This window comes from Schistocerca americana, chromosome 6, assembly GCF_021461395.2.
Source record: "Schistocerca americana isolate TAMUIC-IGC-003095 chromosome 6, iqSchAmer2.1, whole genome shotgun sequence".
In the NCBI taxonomy this organism is placed as follows: domain Eukaryota; kingdom Metazoa; phylum Arthropoda; class Insecta; order Orthoptera; family Acrididae; genus Schistocerca; species Schistocerca americana.
Genome location: NC_060124.1, coordinates 85,784,433 through 85,802,432, shown reverse-complemented (window position 1 = coordinate 85,802,432; position 18,000 = coordinate 85,784,433). Strand labels below are relative to the sequence as shown.

The window sequence follows — 18,000 nt, the reverse complement described above, 5'->3', positions numbered from 1 at the left end:
AGTGTTTGGTACCATTTCCATCCCTCTTACGGGTGCATAGTATATGTGTCTGTGTGAGTTGTTGGAATTTTTAGTTTAAAGTAATCTGGTGTGTTGCAGACTTGCACCAGTGTAGTCTTTCAGAGGTTGTTGTAAGCGGTTGTGACTACGGCCGTGTTAAAAGGGAGCGGCAAGGATCGCAGCCCGAAAGCTCAGTCAAAAATTTGTTCATTCTGCCTCTGAATAAATTGTAACTTGATATTTACAGGGTGTTTTCTGATTATAATCTTAAATCTGTTTTTTTTTCTTTTAAAGAAAAGGGCTTTTAGGAATAAAATTTTTATTTATTGAAAAAAATTTTTTATTTGTTTCATCAGTTAACCGTTGGCAACTACTTCCACGCTCACATAGTGTGATTAAATGTGTTAATGTTCTTGATGAATCGCTAGTAAATAAACTAAATTCTTAAGAAAAGGGTTTGAAAGTAAATTCACGGTTCCATCTCAATAAATTTTTGTATCATTTCAAAGTTGTGAAGTCCTTTCTGACTCACCCTGTAGAATGAATAATAAACAAGCTATGCGTAAAACTACAGGCGACTGAAAGGACTAATTTCTTTCGGTTGTTCGCGTTGCTAAGCAACAGCACTCACAGTGGGACACGTGAGCGCGGTGGTCACGCCCACGGCCTCTGGGAGAGGCACGCCGGCCGCAGCGCGCCACCGAGTACCACACGCGCTAATGGCGCGTGGCTGGCGAGCTTCGCGCGCCGAACTACGCCGCTCGGCGGTTCACGCCACACGCCGGGGCAGGACCGCTTCAGGCAAAAGCACAGTCTCTCCGCTAACCACAGGAAAGACAACGTCCAAAAGAGCTGGTAGAGATGATCAACACTCAACAGTGAACTACAAATACTGCACAGAGTTTACGGTAGAAGGGGTGTCTTTCACTGCAGAGAAGATGATCAACTTCTCCCAGCTATTAAGTACACTACTGGCCATTAAAATTGCTACAACACGAAGATGACGCGCTACAGACGTGAAATTTAACCGACAGGAAGAAGATGCTGTGATATGCAAATGATTAGCTTTACACAGCATTCACACAAGGTTGGCACCGGTGGCGACACCTACAATGAGCTGACATGAGGAAAGATTCCAACCGATTTCTCATACACAAACAGCAGTTGACCGGCGTTGCCTGGTGCAACGTTGTTGTGATGCCTCGTGTAAGGAGGAGAAATGCGTACCATCACGTTTCTGACTTTGATAAAGGTCGGATTGAAGCCTATCGCGATTGCGTTTTATCGTATCAGGACGTTGGTGCTCGCGTTGGTCGAGATCCAATGACTGCTAGCAGATTATGGAATCGGTGGGTTGTTGTTGTTGTTGTGGTCTTCAGTCCTAAGACTGGTTTGATGCAGCTCTCCATGCTACTTTATCCTGTGCAAGCTTCTTCATCTCCCAGCACCTACTGCAACCTACATCCTGAATCTGCTTAGTGTATTCATCCCTTGGTCTCTCTCTACGAGTTTTACCCTCCACGTTGCCTTCCCATACTAAATTGGTGATCCTTTCATGCCTCAGAACATGTCCTACCAACCGATCCCTTCTTCTAGTCAAGTTATGCCACAAACTTCTCTTCTCCCAATCCTATTCAATACCTCCTCATTAGATATGTGATCTATCCATCTAATCTTCAGCATCCTTCTGTAGCACCACATTTCGAAAGCTTCTATTCTCTTATTGACGAAACTATTTATCACCCATGTTTCACATCCATACATGACTACACTCCATACAAATACTTTCAGAAATGACTTCCTGACACTTAAATCTATACTCGATGTTAACAAATTTCTCTTCTTCAGAAACGCTTTCCTTGCCATTGCCAGTCTACATTTGATATCCTCTCTACTTCGACCATCATCAGTTACTTTGCTCTCCAAATAGCAAACCTCATTTCCTAATCTAATTCCCTCAGCATCGCCCGACTTAATTCGACTACATTCCATTATCGTCGTTTTGCTTTTGTTGATGTTCACCTTATATCTTCCCTTCAAGACACTGTCCATTCCGTTCAACTGCTCTTCCAAGTCTTTTGCTGTCTCTGACAGAATTACAATGTCATCGGCGAACCTTAAACTTTTTATTTCTTCTCCATGGATTTTAATATCTATTCCGAATTTTTCTTTTGTTTCCTCTACTGCTTGCTCAATATACAGATTGAATAACGCCGGGCGGTCGCAGGTTCGAATCCTGCCTCGGGCATGGATGTGTTCGATGTCCTTAGGTTAGTTAGGTTTAAGTAGTTCTACGTAATAGGGGACTGATGACCATAGATGTTAAGTCCCATAGTGCTCCGAGCCATTTGAACCATTTGAATAACATCGGGGAGAGGCTACAACCCTGTCTCACTCCCTTCCCAACTACTGCTTCCCTTTCATGTCCCTCGACTCTTATAACTGCCATCTGGTTTCTGTACAAATTGTAAACAGCCTTTCGCTCCCTGTATTTTACCCCTGACACCTTCAGAATTTTCAAGAGATTATTCCAGTCAACATTGTCAAAAGCTTTCTCCAAGTCTACAAATGCTAGAAACGTACGTTTGCCTTTTCTTAATCTAGCTTCTAAGATAAGTCGTATGGTCAGTATTGCCTCACGTGTTCCCATATTTCTACGGAATCCAAACTGATCTTCCCTGAGGTCGGCTTCTACCATTTTTACCATTCGTCTGTACAGAATTCGCGTTAGTATTTTGCTGCTGTGACTTATTAAACTGACAGTTCGGTAATTGGTACATGAGGGTAATATGGAACGCCGTGCTGGATCCCAATGGCCTCGTACCACTAGCAATCGAGATGACAGGCGTCTTATCCGCATGGCTGTAACGGATCGTGCAGCCACGTCTCGATCCCTGAGTCAACAGATGGGGACGTTTGCAAGACGACAACCATCTGCACGAACAGTTCGACGACGTTTGCAGCAGCATGGACTATCAGGTCGGAGGTCATGGCTGCGGTTACCCTTGATGCTGCATCACAGACAGGAGCGCCTGCGATGGTGTACTCATCGACGGACCTGGGTGCACGAATGGCAAAACGTCACTTTTTCGTGTGAATCAAGGTTCTGTTTACAGCATCATGATGGTCGCATCCGTGTTTGGCGACATCGCGGTGAACGCACATTGGAAGCATGTGATACTGGCGTACCACCCGGCGTGATGGTACGGGGCGCCACTGGTTACGCGTCTCGGTCACCTCTTGTTTGCATTGACGGCACTTTGAACAGTCGACGTTACATTTCAGATGTGTTACGATCTGTGGCTCTACTCTTCATTCGATCCCTGCGAAACCCTACATTTCAGCAGGATAACGCACGACCACATGTTGCAGGTCCTGTACGGGCCTTTCTGGATACAGAAAAAGTTCGACTGCTGACTTGGCCAGCACATTCTCCAGATCTCTCACCGATTGAAAACGTCTGGTCAATGGTGGCCGGGCGACTGTCTCAGCACAATACGGCAGTCACAACTCTTGATGAACTGTGCTATTGTGTTGAAGCTGCATGGGCAGCTGTACCTGTACACGCCATCCAAGCTCTCTTTGACACAATGCCCAGGCGTATCAAGGCCGTTATTACGGCCAGAGGCGGTTGTTCTGAGTACTGATTTCTCAGGATCTATGCACCCAAATTGCGTGAAAGTGTAATCACATGTCAGTTCTAGTATAATATATCTGTCCAATGAATACCCGTTTATCATCTTCATTTCTTCTTGGTGTAGCAATTTTAATGCCCAGTAGTGTATGAATTTTAGAGATCAAGTTTACTGGATACTTTTGTCTAATTTTGGTCCATACTACCTCCTCTCACTATATGGAATGCTTTTTTTAACTCCCTGTGTATGGAAACACCAGACCTCTTCAGTGCACTGATACTTCCATAATAATGTCGAGCAAATTGTCCATTTGTGCATACATGGCGTCAGCAGTTGCTATATCAATAATTTGTGAATACAGGTTTTGTATGTGCAACTACTGCAATGAGTTTTTTCCATCACAATACACGTTTCGTTTTATTCAGTTTAAACATCGCCAATGGTTGAGGTTTCTTGTTCGTTTCTTGCTTGCAGTGCGGAGATACTGTCTAAATACACATTTCACTCCCTGTTTCTCACTGGTGGTGTTAATAGAAAGTATACTATCTGATCGAAACTATCAGGAAATCCTGAGGTAATGCGGAATTGACCACTAGATGCCACGAGTGGCCCACCCACCAACATAACAGGAGGTGGAGAGTATTGTGTTGTCAGTAGAGTAGCTGTAAGAGCAAAAATGGGTTGGTCAGTATAGCTCAGTGACCAGTCATTCTATGTCACTAAGTAACAAACCCATCAGGGACATTTCAACCCTTCTGTCCAAGTCGACTGTTGGTAATATGGCGTAGAAACGCGGAGCGTCCACAGCTAAACCAAGAACAAACGAACCTCACGTACTGAATGACCGTTGAGTGCCTGTGGCCGAGCGTTTCTTGGCGCTTCAGTCCGGAACCGCGCTGCTGCTACGGTCGCAGGTTCGAATCCTGCCTCGGGCATGGATGTGTGTGATGTCCTTAGGTTATGTAGGTTTAAGTAGTTCTAAGTCTAGGGGACTGATGACCTCAGATGTTAAGTCCCATTGCGCTTACAGCCATTCGAACGTTGAGTATTGCAGGGGGTATGAAACTTCCCGGCAAATTAAAACTGTGTGCCGGACCGAGACTCGGAACCTTTGCCTTTTGAGGGCAAGTGCTCTGTCATCTGATGCGAGCTGCCGCGCGGGATTAGGCGAGCGGTCTCAGGCGCTGCAGTCATGGACTGTGCGGCTAATCCCGGCGGAGGTACGAGTCCTCCCTCGGGCATGGGTGTGTGTGTTTGTCCTTAGGATAATTTAGGTTAAGCAGTGTGTAAGCTTAGGGAATGATAACCTTAGCATATAAGTCCCATAGGATTTCTCACACGTTTGAACATTTTTGATGCGAGCTACCCAAGCACGACTCACGAGCAGTCATCACTGTTCCAGTTCTGCCAGTACCTCGTCTCCCACCTTTCAAACTTCACAGAAAATTTTCTTCGGTGGTAGACGAGGTACTGGCAGAATGGGAGGTGTGAGGAGGGGTCGTGACTTATGCTTGGGTAGCTCAGATGGTAGAACACTTGCCCGCAAAAGGCTAAGGTCCCGAGTTCGAGTCTCGGTCCGACACACAGTTGAAATCTGCCAGGGAGTTTCATATCAGCGCAAACTCTGCTGCAGAGTGAAAATCTCATTATATTGCAGAGGGTGTTTGTGAAAAATCGCATGAAACCAGCGGAACCAATAACTCGTGAGTTTCAAAGTACTACAAGCAGTCCATCTAGCACAATGAATGTGCGTAGGGAGTCAAAAAGCCCAGCAGCTCTTGTAAGCGATACATTTCTGTAGCCATGTTAAAAGACGCTTGAGGTGGTGTAAAGAGCGACGACACTGGCCAGTAGACGCATGGCGACGAGCGGTTTGGAGCGATGCATCACGCTATATACCCTGTGGAAATCCAGTGGTAGGGTTAGGGTTTGGGGAATGGTTCAAAATGGTTCAAATGGCTCTGAGCACTATGGGACTTAACATCTGAGGTCATCAGTCCCCTAGAACTTAGAACTACTTAAACCTAACTAATCTAAGGACATCACACACATCCATGCAAGAGGCAGGATTCGAACCTGCGACCGTAGCGGTCACACGGTTCCAGACTGAAGTGCCTAGAACCGCTCGGTCACACCAGCCGGCTTTGGGGAATGACTCGCGAACATTCTCTGCCATCATGTGTAATGTCAACACTGTAGTGCAGAGGGAGTGGTGCTTCTGTATGGGTGTGTATTTCGCGGTTAGCGTATGGTCTCCTTAATGCTCCTAGGTAAACACTAAATGTGGAAGGATATGAACACATTTTACAGAATTGTGTACTGAGTACAGTAGAGACGATGGCTGTATCAGCATGACAGTGCACTCCATCATAAAGCACCATCTGTGAGGCAACGGTTTCGGGACAACAACATTTCCGAAATGGACTAGCCAGCCCACTGTTCCGACTCGAACCCAATGGAACACCTTTGGGATGAGTTAGAGCGTATATTTCCCTCCAGACCACAATATGACTACCTTCCTCAGTTTCGACACCTGAGGTAGAATGATCTGCCAATCCTCCACATACATTCAGACATGTAATTGAAAGTGTCCCCAGCAGAGTTAAGCTGTCAAGAAGGAGTAGGGTGGACCCATCCTATATTAGCGTCCACTAATAGGCGTCCGGATACTTTTGAATAGGTAGTATAAAACAAAAAATGTCACCTCTTCAGCGCACTGATACTTCCGAAATAACGTCTGCCAAATTCTTCATTTGTGAGTACTTGGCATCGATAGCTGCGATATCAATAAATTATACTGCATTACATTTTTGCATCACGGTAAACGTTTCATTTTATTCAGTTAAAACATCGCCAATAGCAGGGTTTTCTCATTAGTTACTTGCTCAGAATGTGCCAAGCACGTTTCACTACAACAGTGGTTCCCAACCTTTCTTAGATCATTACCCTTGATAGGCACATACTTCTCTAGCACATGGTGGACAATAGCTTTAAAATCCGACCAAAGATGCTCAATAACTTTGTGTCCCGTGGTGAATGCTTGAAGCTGACTATGAAGATATTCATTAATGACACTTTTATTTGCTTTCCAAAACAAGAAAACTCTATGCTGTTTATTATTTATTTTATTTTATTTTATTTTATTTTATTTTTTTTTTTTTTGCAACTTCCACTGACATACACTCCTGGAAATTGAAATAAGAACACCGTGAATTCATTGTCCCAGGAAGGGGAAACTTTATTGACACATTCCTGGGGTCAGATACATCACATGATCACACTGACAGAACCACAGGCACATAGACACAGGCAACAGAGCATGCATAATGTCGGCACTAGTACAGTGTATATCCACCTTTCGCAGCAATGCAGGCTGCTATTCTCCCATGGAGACGATCGTAGAGATGCTGGATGTAGTCCTGTGGAACGGCTTGCCATGCCATTTCCACCTGGCGCCTCAGTTGGACCAGCGTTCGTGCTGGACGTGCAGACCGCGTGAGACGACGCTTCATCCAGTCCCAAACATGCTCAATGGGGGACAGATCCGGAGATCTTGCTGGCCAGGGTAGTTGACTTACACCTTCTAGAGCACGTTGGGTGGCACGGGATACATGCGGACGTGCATTGTCCTGTTGGAACAGCAAGTTCCCTTGCCGGTCTAGGAATGGTAGAACGATGGGTTCGATGACGGTTTGGATGTACCGTGCACTATTCAGTGTCCCCTCGACGATCACCAGTGGTGTACGGCCAGTGTAGGAGATCGCTCCCCACACCATGATGCCGGGTGTTGGCCCTGTGTGCCTCGGTCGTATGCAGTCCTGATTGTGGCGCTCACCTGCACGGCGCCAAACACGCATACGACCATCATTGGCACCAAGGCAGAAGCGACTCTCATCGCTGAAGACGACACGTCTCCATTCGTCTCTCCATTCACGCCTGTCGCGTCACCACTGGAGGCGGGCTGCACGATGTTGGGGCGTGAGCGGAAGACGGCCTAACGGTGTGCAGAACCGTAGCCCAGCTTCATGGAGACGGTTGCGAATGGTCCTCGCCGATACCCCAGGAGCAACAGTGTCCCTAATTTGCTGGGAAGTGGCGGTGCGGTCCCCTACGGCACTGCGTAGGATCCTACGGTCTTGGCGTGCATCCGTGCGTCGCTGCGGTCCGGTCCCAGGTCGACGGGCACGTGCACCTTCCGCCGACCACTGGCGACAACATCGATGTACTGTGGAGACCTCTCGCCCCACGTGTTGAGCAATTCGGCGGTACGTCCACCCGGCCTCCCACATGCCCACTATACGCCCTCGCTCAAAGTCCGTCAACTGCACATACGGTTCACGTCCACGCTGTCGCGGCATGCTACCAGTGTTAAAGACTGCGATGGAGTTCCGTATGCCACGGCAAACTGGCTGACACTGACGGCGGCGGTGCACAAATGCTGCGCAGCTAGCGCCATTCGACGGCCAACACCGCGGTTCCTGGTGTGTCCGCTGTGCCGTGCGTGTGATCATTGCTTGTACAGCCCTCTCGCAGTGTCCGGAGCAAGTATGGTGGGTCTGACACACCGGTGTCAATGTGTTCTTTTTTCCATTTCCAGGAGTGTAGAAGCCACAATGACTTTATTATCACTAATACCTTCTTATAGATTAACTTCGTCAAAAAGATCAGCTCTGTTTGTCGCCAAGATATCTAATATGTTCCCACCTCGAGCTGTTATTCTAACCAATTGCTCAAGGTTGTATGTTGAGAGCGCTCCTAGAATAACTTCACACGAATCTTTGCTCTGTCCTCTGTGATAAACGTGTAATTTTCCCAGTCAATGGAATGCTAGATTAAAGTCTCCACCTATAACTAATGGATAATTTGGATATTCTTCTCAGTTGATTGTCTTGCGAGTCAGTCGGTTGTATGAAATCAGCACAGTAAGATGGATAGAGGTGAAGACGTAAAAAAAAATGGCAGAAAGGAGTTCCACAGACAAGAGTGAGTCTCTTTACTGCCCTACCCCGCTTCCCTGCCCTCTCTGCCCTACTTGGGCGTCTGTCTAGCGAGTAGTGTTCGCCCTGGACGAAGCCTCATCACATCTTTGTGAGTTGCGGTGGTGCTGAAGAGTCAATGTGTCTTCCCAACGCTTTCAGTGTCTATTAGTGATTATTTATTACACGGATGTGGTGTGAAACAGTCGATCTGATTACAGGTTTCAACCATCAGGAGCAGTTCTCAGACCTCTTCAGCTTGGGTACAGTGTAAGACGTCAACTTTGTAGTTGTGCATAGTTGCCTCAGTATTAACAGTTTCCTTGGAAGACCATTCATCTATGCGTCTCTGCCTTCTACAGGACGAAAGCTAGAGCCACACGTCGCTTATATACATATACATGGTTTGTTCATGCCTAACTATGGTGCAGTTTTGAGTTAAGTTATAGCGAACCATAAGGCCAATTTTTTGATATACACAAGTAATTTTTAACGTCTATAGCTGCCGATTTCTTTATGGAACCACACAATTTTCTGTTGCACTCGAAAGTGAAATGGTCGTATGACATCAACGGCTGGGGACCCCCATACGGGGTAGTTTGGCCACCTAGTGTGGATCTTTCTGTTTGACGCCACTTCAGAGATTTGCACGTCGATGACGATGAGGTGAAATGATGAGGTCAACACAAGCACCCAATCTCCGAACGGGGAAAATTTGCGACCCGGCCGGGAATCGAACACGGGATTTCAGGATCTGGGGCAGCAACACTAACCATTTGATCACAAGCTGCAGACTTATGGGTGGGATACAACAGAAAACCACGTAATAGCGCCGCAGACTACTGTCCCATAAAAGTCTACCAAACTGAACCAAATGTAAGCAAACACATAACCCATATACAGTTCATAAGTATACCAGTACAGTTTAAGGCCATCAGTCTGTGCTCTCCTGCTGTAACTATTCAGATTTTCACAATGTATACGTCAGTCTGAAAACTGACCATGGTTTTCATTTATGGAGAATGTCGCTAACTTACTGAACCGGTAGTACGGTCGTATACTGGAAAGTATCCTGATCATGCGAAGCACTAACTAACTGTCTTTGCAAGCACTACAAAAAAATTCAAGAAATAGGAAGTTTGGAGAAAAAAATACGCCACTTGAGCCGTGATAAGAATTGCTGTTTTGAAGAGCGCGCCACAGCGCGTAGTGTGAAGCAGTCGCCCTCCGTTTCTGGCGGTGGCGCCGCTGTGCCAATCGCAGCTTTGGTGTCTCCCTCTGGTGGGAAAGGGGAAAGGTGGCCTGTTCACGTGCATTTAAGGGGCGCTATCAACTCGCCAGTCGGTCGGCCCGTTGCCCTGATTGAACAGTCATGTCAGCATCGAAGCTTCACCACCAACGACTCCTCTCCGAGACTTACGCTATCACACAAGATGTCCACCACCACCTTCAATCCACAGCAGTGGTAGGAAGTGCCCATTCGGTAAACCCTACGTTCCAGATAGACTGGGCTATTTCACACCCCGTCCAGAAGAATGAGGCCGCGCGCGCCAGTCGGTCAGTCTGGGTCAGTATCTCGTCCCCAGCTTGCTAGTCTGTCTCTCGTCCGCATTTGTAGGGCATTTAGTGTCTGTCTGTCGTTCGGAGTGCTAGTATGTCTGTCGTTCGGATCAGCCTTTAAAGCCGGCAAAATGAGAGTCTTTCCACTCCAACAGTAAGAGAACTCAGCAAATGGTCTCCCGGTCGGGGCTTAGTTCCTGCATCTGAGTCTGCGCGTTAGGCCGCCAGTCTGCTCGAGTTTGCTCAGGCAATGGTCATTGGTGGTTGGATCGATCAGTTGGTCGGTCGCGCACTGAGACACAAGATGACTTGGTCGTCTTGAGCGTCGGCGCATGTGAGGTCGCCACGTGAGTCCAGTGGGCCGCGGCGTATAGCGAGGGGTAGTGACTTCGCGGTCGACACGCGAGCGACAGGAGTCAATCCACGACATCAGTCTGGCCGGTGCGAGCTGCGACGCCGTGAGACGGGAGATCGGCGCGCCTTCCTGCGTCCGTTGAAGCGGCTGGCAGCGGACGGTTAGGGATAGCGGTTTGGGGGTGCTGCGACAGGTCTTCTCGAGAAATCGCAGTTTATTAGAAGTTAAGTGATTGGTGATATGTTGTTGAAAGTTAAGTGATTGGTGATATGTTGTTTGATTTAATCTTGTTAAATTCCACTTGTTTTCTTGGTGAGGTCACCAGTCGTTTTGCTTTGGGGTCGTCCCAATATTTTTCTCCGTTTGCCCACCCGCGGGAAGGTGGTTGTTTATAAAATGGGTGGTCCGTTTTTCCCCTGTGGAGTAGGAGCGGGTTACAGCAACCTGCGGTTCGGGTTGGTCGGTAATCTCCCTATCAATCTGCAGTACGTTAGTAGCTGCCTCTGTCATGTTTGTCGGATTTGTTGTGTTGACGAATTTATTGCTTGGAGTGTAACGGCGTAATATCTGAAATAAGTTTTGATCTTTGGAAACTTTGATATTTTTGCCTATGATCTTGAAAGGCGGTATCTGTGTACTGTAGAGCATTTTGCCTATTGTTTGGCCAACCTCGTAGAATTTTATATAAGATTGCATTTCATGGGCTTTTATTTAAATGATCATTTCAGTATATAAAGTTGCGACCCTTTCACCGTAAGACTTTTCTTAGAAGTTAAAATCAAGTTGCACCTTCAGTGGCAAGGTTAATATTTTAATTGTTAGTGTTTTGTACCATTTCCATCCCTCCTACGGGGGGTGCATACTTTGTGTGATTGTGTAAATTGTTAAAACTCTTAGTTTAAAGTTATCTAGTGTGTTGCAGATTTGCACCAGTGTAGTCATCCAGAGACTGTTCTGAGCGGTCGTAAATACGGCTGTGTCAAAAGGGAGCGGCAAGGTTCTCTGCCCGAAAGCTCTTACAGTCAAAACTTGTTTCTTTCTGCCTCTGAATAAATTGTAACTTTGACATTTAGTGGGTGTTTTCTGATTATAATTTTAAATCTGTTCCTTTTAAAAAATGCTTTTAGGCACTATTAAAGTGAATAAAAGTCCCATTTGTTACAAGGAATTTGGTTATGATTTCATCAGTTACTCCCTGGCAACTACTTCCATGCTTACATAGTGTGATTAAATGTGTTAATGTTCTTGATGAATCGCTAGTAAATAAAATAAATTCTTAAGAATATTCTTTGAAAATAAATCACGGTTGACCACTGAATAAAGGACTGCAACTGATGCAAGAATTAACTAACATTTTACCAGCGGTAGCAGACAACCTAGATTTCACTACAACCAATCAGGAACTTGTATTTGGGATCAGCGAAAGAAGTGTTCTGCGAACACTGGATTCCGATGCATTTTATCGTTACCCACTTCACCCCATCGACAGCTTCTTAGCGACGACTTTTAGAATTGGTAACAGTTCTCGGAATAGTATTTTCGACACCAGAAAATTGATGTGGCGTTTCCATGAATGATTTACGGAAGAAGCACTGTTGACAACCAGTGGACAAAACCAGTCTTACCGATATGCACTACTGGTCAGCTGGGTGACAGAGCTGGACAAATAACAATCTTTTCCTGGCAATGTGTTGTTTATGGTTTTCATTATCTGCAATTCCTGAGAGATATACTGCTACAGTTATTGGAAGTCACCTGTAACACCCCATCTAAATCCCGATTCTCAAAGTGCAAAATAATTCAGCAGCCTAATCTTTTACCTATGTGACCTTGGCCTCATGGTTGAGGACAATCGGTTTCGGTACGGGAGATAGAGCAATTAGTTTTGGATACACAGTAATATTTTGCTGGAAATAAAGGGTTTTGCAATAATTGAGGTCATTGTAAGCTTGGAATATGTAAAATAACACATTCTCGCTGAACACAAGACAGTCACCATCTTCGTCTTTTACATTTACTGACGTCTTATCTCCACGCAGGTCCGATATATCGAAATATTGTCACGTGCAATTATAGTAATGTGCACACGTGATCCACACTGCAATCCACTGGCAGGCGCGGTTGATTCGAACGCATAATATCGGCACACTATATTTCTATATTCGCTTTTTGATAAAACTTCATACTTTTTCTTTCTAATTGGAACTCGTAGTTCTTACGGCTTGCTGGAGGTCAACCCACGGCGATGATACACTCGGCCGATAATACTTCCAATTCACTTCCCCCATTATTATGTCACAACAACGTCACGACTTCTCACTCTGAGCAGTAACAGTCTCTCTGACCCCTTGCATCCGACACTCGACAATCGATTCTTTAACTACGCGCGAGCTGTGGAGAGAACTATGATTATCCCCGAGTAGGTGGTCGTGGATCCCTTATGCATCTCAATGGACAGAAAGCATTTCAAGTGTTACCAACATGACTGATGCCCCTTTCGTACCGCACAGATAATTACAGACGATCTGAAGAGAACGGTAGGTTAATGGATCAGTCGCTGGGTGATCGCAAACTGGTCTGCACGTTCTTCAGGCTCAACACATCTTGACTTTTTATCTGTGGGGAAAATTAAAAGATGAGGTCTATAAGAAACACTGAAGTTTCCTAAATACACGAAATACGATAAACAGGGGCCAATATTGTGAGAACGCCAGGTGAAACCCTACGCTCAATAATGTCAGTCAGGTATCAGCTTACAGCTCAATGTGAACATTTAGTGCATCTGATATTGCAACCATAATAACAAATACACCAACAGTACCTGAGGTAAGAAGTTGCTCACATTACAACTGCACAAATGTTTGTAAGAACACATCTCCTGACTGCGGGACAGTGTTTTGTGCCACGGTTAACTTGTTACTATTTGCTCGAGTTCCACACGTTATGTCGTTGTAGTCACCTACGAAGGATCTTTCAGTTCCATATAAAGAGTGTATAATCGATTGAAAATTGCCGGCGTCATAATTTGATAGATACATATGTTGCGCATGCCAGAAAATTTGCCATATTGTCCTTTGTATGTCAGGTAGAACCGCGACTCGATGTACAGGGGTTGGTCAAAAATACGGAAATACCGCGAGAAATGCGTGCTGAAACTTAATGCGGATGCAGGCCAAGTATGCAGGTAGCGCTGTTGTATTTGACCACTAACGACACGTGAGCAATGTCCTCAACAACTTACAAGTGTCAGTCGTATTGATAATAGTATTATGTCTAGTTGTGACAGCAGCATGTCGGACCTAAGTGAGCACCGGCCGAAGTGGCCGTGCAGTTAGAGGCGCTGCAGTCTGGTACCGCAAGACCGCTACGGTCGCAGGTTCGAATCCTGCCTCGGGCATGGATGTTTGTGATGTCCTTAGGTTAGTTAGTTTTAACTAATTCTAGGTTCTAGGGGACTAATGACCTCAGCAGTTGAGTCCCATAGTGCTCAGAGCCATTTGAACCATTTGAACATAAGTGAATTCGAACGTGGGCAAATTGTTGGTGGTCGTATGGAGGGACTGCCGTAACCTAGGTAGCCAGATGTTTTGTGTTTCAAGATTCACCAAGTCGAAGATTTATACTGCATATAGGGAAAGTGGAAATACATCATCCTCTGAGTCACAAAGCAGACGAAAGCGTGTGTTGACTCATCGTGAAGGGGGGTGTTTGAAGAGTATTTCACTGCGGAACTAGTTTGCTGCACTCACAAACATTGCCAGCGGCATAACAACACGAAGTGAGCTCCAGAAGCAAGGAACTGCAGGACGAGCTGGAATTCCAGAACCACACATCTGTAATGTAAAAGCCTGTAACAAAGCCATAAAATCAGCACTATGGAGCAATAGAAGAATTTAGTTTGGTCTGATGAGTCTTGTTTCGTTCTGTTTACAATTTATGGTCGAGATTACGCCCGAAAAATGAAACATGGCAGGGGTTCGGTGGTGATTCGGGCTGCCATATTGCGGTATGCCATTACTGTCAAGCAATGCGTGACCAGTTTGGGTGATCAGATGCATCCCATGGTACAATGTTTGTTATCGTGTGGTGATGCTGTGTTGGAAGAGGACAGTGCCCTGTTCAACAAAAAATAGTTCAAATGGCTCTGAGCAATATGGGACTTAAGATCTGAAGTCATCAGTCCCCTAGAACTCAGAACTACTTAAACCTAACTAACCTAAGGACATCACACACATCCATGCCCGAGGTAGGATTCGAACCTGCGGCCGTAGCAGTTGCGCGTTTCCGGACTGAAGCGCCGAGAACCGCTAGGCCACCGCCCTGTTCAAAATGTTCAAATGTGTGTGAAATCTTATGGGACTTAACAGCTAAGGTCATCAGTCCCTAAACTTACACGCTACTTAAGCTAAATTATCCTAAGGACAAACACACACACATGCCCGAGGGAGGACTCGAACCTCCGCCGGGACCAGCCGCACAGTCCATGACTGCAGCGCCCAGACCGCTCGGTTAATCCCGCGCGGCCCACCGCCCTGTTCAACAGCTCCCATAGTCCAGGACGGATGGACTGTTCCATCTCCCCCGGCCACAGGAGCCACCAAATCTCAACGCTTTTCGCATTAGTGGTCTACTTTGGAGAGAAGGATGTTTGACCGCTATCCACCTCCGTCATCGTTACCTGAACTTGGCACTTTTTTGTAGAAAGTGTGGTATAAGATTCCCCTGAAAACATACGGACCCTGTACTTACCCATTCATTTGCGGATGGATGCTATTTAGAACGTGAATTGTTTTCTTACACCGTATTGGGTAGGGTAATGTGTCGTGTTCGTGGTATTTTCATGTTTCTGTCCACCCTCTGAAGTTATTCGTTCTGTATATATTGTTGGTAGCCTGTCTTACAGGCGAGTGACAGTCCCTTCACCTCTTCCTCTTATCTTAAGTCGATACAATATAGCTGAGGCCAGCCACACTTTTATAATTATTACTGTCAGATCCAGCGGCCGAGAAGAATCGCTGTACAATTATACTGTGTTATTGCTACAACTAAAAACCAATTCAAAGTTGCAAATTTTACTCTTTTATTCATTCGATGACCAGTTTCGGGGCGAGACCCATTTTCAAATCATCGTAACACAGACAAAAATGATATTTCCGAAGATGTGAAAGCCATGTCAAAAATGTGCAACGAACACTTACAGCGCATGCAGAAAGAGCTGTAACTGTTCGTCGCACGTTGTTGACATGGTTTTCACATCTTCGGAAATACCATTTTTGATTACTTTATGATGATTTGAAAATGTGCAAAGAAAAGCTACAGCGCATACAGATAGCTGCACGTTTCTGACATGGGTTTCACATCTTCCGAAATACCGGTTTTGACTATGTTACGATCATTTGAAAATAGATCTCCGCCTGAAACTAGTCACCGAGTGATTAAAAAAGTAAAATTTACAACTATGGACCCCCCTCCCCCGTGTTTTCCCCTCATCTGTCCGAGTCCTCCCCCCCCCCCCAACTCCCCCTCCCCCCACCCATCAGCCTGCCTTAGGCTGCGGTGTGTCATCTTCGTGTCTACTCTACAGTGCAGTGTTGCAGTGTTTGAGTGAGTGTTGAGTATTGTGCGTGCCCCTTTTTACGTGTTGCGAACAAAAACCATCCTGTCGCTAGGTGTGATTTTTTATCTCTTGCGAACAGAAACCAGACTATCGCCGTGTTTTTTAACTGTCTGTCTACTATTGTACCTGTATACTCACTGTGTGTCTTAATTAGCACCATCAACCCCTTTTTTGTATATACTTTAACTTCCACAACTTTCCGCCATTTTACAGTTAAGTCACCATTTTTATAGCCTGTTTTTAATGTTTATTATCTTCTTATTGCGTTTTTAACTATTCTGTAGGCTGAAGAGCGGCGTACTAAGCTGCTGCCAGCCCGCCCCCTGTGCGCGGGGGTGGGGGGAATCGAAACTCAATAAAGGAAAAAAAAAAAAAACGATGGACTGGTTTTTCGTTGCACTGATTAACGGAGCGATAGCTATTCGGCTATGTTGCAGATTCATATATATATTATTACTATTATTATTATTGTCACTCGCATAACTAAAGTATACTTTTTGTAATAATTATAAAATTTCAGTGGCTCTGTTCAGGTGAGTGCATTGTCATTACTTTTACTTATATTCAGTTCAAGAGTATTTCATTTGTGAGATGATACTCTTAGACATGGACTCAGCCCCGTAACGTACCATAGTGTCGGTGTACTCTATGAGCTTGTCCTCGGAGACGTCATTCATCTTCTTAGCCTCCTTCAGAAGGTCGCGCAAGAAGTTCTGAAACAAAGTATTTTAGACACATACATGTTAAAACTGTTGCTGAGGGGAAAACAACTGCATTATCCATTGATGATCTCGCTTTCGACACTGCTACACTAAATGCGAAGTAAATGAGGTATCTGAACATGTTGAAATATACATTAAGTAACTCGCTACTTTCACTTACACTTCCTTTGATTAGGTGGGCGAGCATCACTTGCAATGTGAAAAATACTGCACGCAGCAAGTGAAATATACAATAAGACATTTGTGGCATTATTTTGCTTGACAGAAAAATAAACATTCGGATTCGATCCACAAACTCACCTTTAATATAGCCTATTTTTACATCAAGAGCTAAATTATGCAGTGGTTCAAAGTTTGGAAGACTTATGAAAGAACTTGTCTTAAGCCTAAGATAATTCAAGCTGTATCAAGACGCTTCATTGAACTGTGCTTCATGCCTTTAATGATACTGAACCTTAAACTGAGTGTTTTGAGATTAGAAACCAACGGTCGGAAGTTAACATTTAGATTTTTATTGGCGTAAACATGTATAACCGTACAGTAACACCTTAAGCTCATACAAACTATCCAAAATAGCTACCGCCAGTCTAACAGCATACATCACAACAGAATCAATCGTCGGAACTGAACTGTGGGTTTAGAATCATTCCGCCCCCTGACTTTGTACTTCACGCTATATTCTCCAACATATGCATTTCACGTGCATGTTTACAAGTGGATATTAATAAAACTCTTCGCTCACATAATCCAACACCACTCACCCTAAGTTTGTTCTACGAACAGTCCTTTTATGTTGTGATTCGTGGGAATCTCTTTTTGGTTTAAAAGTCATGGTTAATTATAAATTTCTGCCTACGGTTATAAATTTCTTCAAATTATAATGATGCCTGTTGCAAACATATTTTCTCTTCATTCTTTCTGCTTTCAGGGCACTTTGTATATCCGCATGTCTGTGGATACTTGTAACGCCTTGTGCTCTTTCATGGTCAACCAACATGGACTTTTTTTTTACAAAAAGTTATTTAACAAATTAAACGAATCTCATTTTTCAAATAATTGTGTAGCTTGTAGCATATTCATACTTCCGTATGGAAGTTGCTGGAGTGCAACTTCTACTTCTTATGCAGTTTGGTTG

At 44.9% G+C, this 18,000-nt stretch overlaps 1 protein-coding gene across 2 annotated transcripts in view; it reads right to left on the bottom strand.

The window, feature by feature from the left end:
* Positions 1-18,000, bottom strand: part of LOC124619434 (calbindin-32) — a 747,279-nt gene that overhangs the window by 78,794 nt on the left and 650,485 nt on the right. For both annotated transcript variants that reach the window (XM_047145810.1, XM_047145811.1), the window contains exon 6: positions 16,773-16,856. In XM_047145810.1, coding sequence (XP_047001766.1) covers positions 16,773-16,856 — 84 coding nt within the window. The remainder of the gene's footprint in view (positions 1-16,772; positions 16,857-18,000) is intronic.